Below are 4,049 nucleotides of genomic sequence, written 5' to 3'. Positions count from 1 at the left end.
TGTTGCTGTTGGTGATGTGGTGAGCACACGCATAGGAGGTGCTTTGGTCGTGCTTTGCTGAGGTGCTTCTAGGCGGCATGGAGAGGAGTAAGAGAGGGCAGGGCAGGGCAGGGAGACAAAATTGCAAAGAAATGTAATTCATATCCAATTTTGTAACAATTTTGTTTCATTTATATTAGTCATGATTAAATAGGTTTTAGTTAAGAATAAATTCATATTAGGTACACATTTCACTACTACAGAAATATCATTTAATAGCGTTTATTTAATAGCGCTTTTCCCCCTTCCGCTGTCAAAAATGTCAAATATAGCATATTATAGCGCTTATAAAAAACACGCTGTCATAAATACACATATTATAGCGCTTGTCCGATATACCCTGTCATTTTTCATACATATGATAACGCTCCTTAAAAAAACGCTTTCAAATGTTATAGGAAAAAACTTAAAAAAATATATACACTTTCAAAATTGACTGAACGCGGCTTGTGAGTGCCTACCTTCTCTCCTTCTCACACCTTCCTCGTTATTTTTCTCTCTCTCTTCTCACCTACCTTCTATGCTTCTACTCTAACCAACTCCTCTCACCGGCCGTCGAAAACCAATGATCCGACATGGAAGGAAATCATAGGAAGCACAACTACACTGTTGTGTTCATTCTTGTCGGCATTTTTGGAATTGAGTTTAGGAAATTAGGGTTTGTGAATTAGGATTTGGGGATTTGGGACTACGCGAGCATGGCGCACCAGTGCTCCACCACGGAACCACTCCATCTGGTCTAGCGACGTGAGTGACTTCCGGTAGCCGGCATCGGTGATCGACGACGGAGCCAGATTTGTTTTTTATTTTAGTAAATTTTCAATTAAAATTCTAATTAAATTGTATTCAAATATTTTTGTAATTACGCATTATAATTTGTTAGCAGATTCGCATTGTCAATCGATCACAATCGGAGCATAGAAACCCACGGTAGCAATTTCCTTCATGTGGCGGGGCTTTCCTTCTCACAGCAAGAGTGGAAAATCGAATTTCAAGGTATACTCCATAAAATTTAAGGAGTTTTGCTGATTTATGTTTGGGTTGTTCTTAATTTTATGTTTTGAAATGTAGGGTTATAGTTAATTAATTTTCTTGAATTGGTTGTGTGGGGAATTGAAGGGGGGTTGAATTCAATTACAATTAATTAAATTATGGGTTTTGGTCATCTGAATTTGTATATGTAGGTTGTGAGTATTATGTGATTTCATTATTGTGTTCCGATTTTTAATTTGATGGGTTGTTGAATTGCCAAGGGTGGAAACAATGTCACTGGCATTTCAGGATGGAGGAGTACTGAGTTACTTTTTTTCAACTGGTTTTTATTAATCAAAATTTATATTTGCCTGAGATTTTTGATTTTTTTGTGGAACAAAATTTGTTCTTCTTGAACTGCTCTTAGCTGAAGTGATTTTTTTTTTATCATAGCTTATCTTTGTTACTGATCTGCAACTTGCTCACTTGTACTTCGTATAAGCATACAACCTTTAAGAAGATGCATGAGCCCCATGAGAATTTAAACATTCAGTTTGTTGTTCCTCTACAACTCTATACTTGTTGTTAGCTTTACATGACAAGTAAATATGGTAAATGATAAACTTTCAATGCTCCAACATAATTTATTTTTGAACAATAGAAGTTAGTACTTTTCTCAATAGTTGAAGCACCTCTAAGAGCTTCCTACAAAATTTAGAAAATTAAAGTTAGAATCATTCTAAAAACAATAACCGAAAGCTTTTTCTGACATCTGGAGGAGTTACAACAACAGGTAGCTCTAAACTATAATTACTCCTTGTGCTTATTCTTAATCTGTTAGTCAATTCAGTTCGATTGTTTGGCAGTGAACTGAAATTAGAGAATTGCAACACCAACCAGCATTCTAAAAGTCTATAGTTTGTATTTTCAGTTTTGTAATGAGCACTTGTAATTTGGACTTGCATATGCGGGTTTCATCTAAGATGGGTAACTTGCAGATTTCCCTTTACTGGCTTTATTTTAATGATTTACATTTGCAAATTTACATTTTAGATAGATTAAATTCTGTTCTGAGGTAATTAAATTGCTTGAGATTGTCCATTACTGGCTTTATTTTAATGATCAAAAGCTGCTTGTTTAATCAACTTATTTTCTTTTGTTATGCCTATAAAGAAATCAAATATGATCTGGGTTTTAAGGCCCTGCAGTCATAATGGAAGACTTATGGCCCGTTAATAGGCGAAGAGTGTGTTTTTCTGATGTTGCTGTGTTGATATATGATTCTGTACTGTTTGTTTTTTGTTTCAGAATGAATATTAAATTGGAAGGATGTATTTCGAAAATTTGGGGCAGTTTACTTCAGAACAATTTTTTATGCAAGAGCCTTAGAATGACAAGTAGAGAACACATACTGATGTTCAGTAGCACATATATCTTCAGGTCTTTGTTGATAAGATTACGATGAGTAAGCAGTTAAGTTTTGTTGCAGCTGATTACCAGAATGAAGCTGAGGTTAGGGAGGCACTTGCTGATGCATTTCAAACTGGGCTTGTTAAGAGGGAGGATCTTTTCATAACCACTAAGGTCAGTCTGTTTTCAAAGGGATAAATGGGGACAGTGTTTCTAATTTTGGGAGATATCTGGCTCACTAGCTGACTACTGCACTCATGTATCATATCTGATCCCAATTGCAGCTGTGGAACTCTGACCATGGACATGTACTTGAAGCCTGTAAAGACAGTTTAAAGAAACTTCGCCTTGATTATTTGGATCTGTACTTGGTTCAATTTCCTGTAGCCACAAAGAATACTGGTAAAATTAAAAATCTCGACTTTGAATCATAAATTGCAAATATAGTTATGCTAGGAACAACATCTGGCTGATATAAAGATGTTGGGTTTTTCTGATAATGCTACCGAATTGGTTTATAAATTGCACCAGTCTTATTGTGCCATGTTTGTGAAGAAGCTTGCTCGTGCTCGTGTAAGTATTATTTATTGGTTGGATATCTACAACCTCATTGTTACAGGAGTAAAGAGTTTAAGATAGGATACCCTGATAACTTTGCATATTCCTTGGTTTCAGTTGGTTTTTTTTATCTTAATGATTCAGTCATTCAGACAAGGCTTTACTTCAAAGATATGGGTAAGCAGCTTAATTGGCCTGGTTAATAGACGAAGCAATCTCAGCTTAATAGGCAGCTTAATTGGCCTGGTTATCGTATAATATTGGTTCAGGCAAGGCTTTGCCTGAGTAAGAATCATTGTTTTTATGTCACAATGTTACTGGTCTTAGGGGTTGATTTATGCTTAGGATCTTATTCACTGTCTGTGGAATCACGTTTTCTATAAAATGTTTTTGTTAATTGTTTTCTTTAAAAGAACTTGCAATCCTCTAGTGCTGATCTAAGTCAAAGATGAAGCTTTGCAGAATTGGAGATTCCATTAGTTATAGAAGTTGTTTACTTGTTGCTGCATTGAGCAATCATAATAATCAGCCTGTGGTTTATTTACGAGTCATTTGAATTCTCATTATAATAATTAGTCCCTACAGATTCTGTGTAGTTTAGTTTTAATGGTTTCTGAATGTTAATGTTATTGTTTTTTATTGCCGTTGTACTTGAGTTTTTGAGTAAATCAGATCACTAGATTCCTTGCTTGGATTACTACTGTCTTGTGTAACCGGTTACTTTGTCCCAGATTTGACATCCCAGATGCTTGTGAGAGACTTAATCCCCTCAGTGCCTTCTTTAGATTCACCTGGTCAAGTACAATTTATGATAGGAGATTGTGAAGCTGCAGGTAATGCCTTTCTCTTTAGTTAGATATTGCAGTACCTGCACAGCTTCAATCTTAACTAAAACCGAGAAAATCGTAACTAAAGCTAAGAAAAAGCTTAACTAAAACTAAGAAATTGTTAAATAAAATTAAAAAAATATAGAACTAAAAAACACATAACTAAAATAAAATTATTTTTAACTAAAATGGATTTTATATAAAGTTTAACTATTCAGTGTATAAGTATAACTATTTATATTA

At 34.7% G+C, this 4,049-nt stretch overlaps 1 protein-coding gene across 1 annotated transcript; it reads left to right on the top strand.

Annotated features, from left to right (window-relative positions):
* Window positions 1-926: 926 nt before the first annotated feature.
* Window positions 927-3,835, top strand: LOC130463353 (NADP-dependent D-sorbitol-6-phosphate dehydrogenase-like). The gene is made up of 4 exons (XM_056832461.1): window positions 927-1,035; window positions 2,452-2,595; window positions 2,706-2,823; window positions 3,711-3,835. The coding sequence occupies exons 1-4, from the start codon at window positions 985-987 to the stop codon at window positions 3,833-3,835; spliced, it is 438 nt and encodes a 145-aa protein (XP_056688439.1). The 5' UTR covers window positions 927-984.
* Window positions 3,836-4,049: the final 214 nt, after the last annotated feature.

This window comes from Spinacia oleracea, chromosome 1 (assembly GCF_020520425.1).
Source record: "Spinacia oleracea cultivar Varoflay chromosome 1, BTI_SOV_V1, whole genome shotgun sequence".
Classification (NCBI taxonomy): domain Eukaryota; kingdom Viridiplantae; phylum Streptophyta; class Magnoliopsida; order Caryophyllales; family Amaranthaceae; genus Spinacia; species Spinacia oleracea.
The sequence above is the reverse complement of the archived record's forward strand: the minus strand, read 5'-3'. Positions and strand labels throughout refer to the sequence as shown.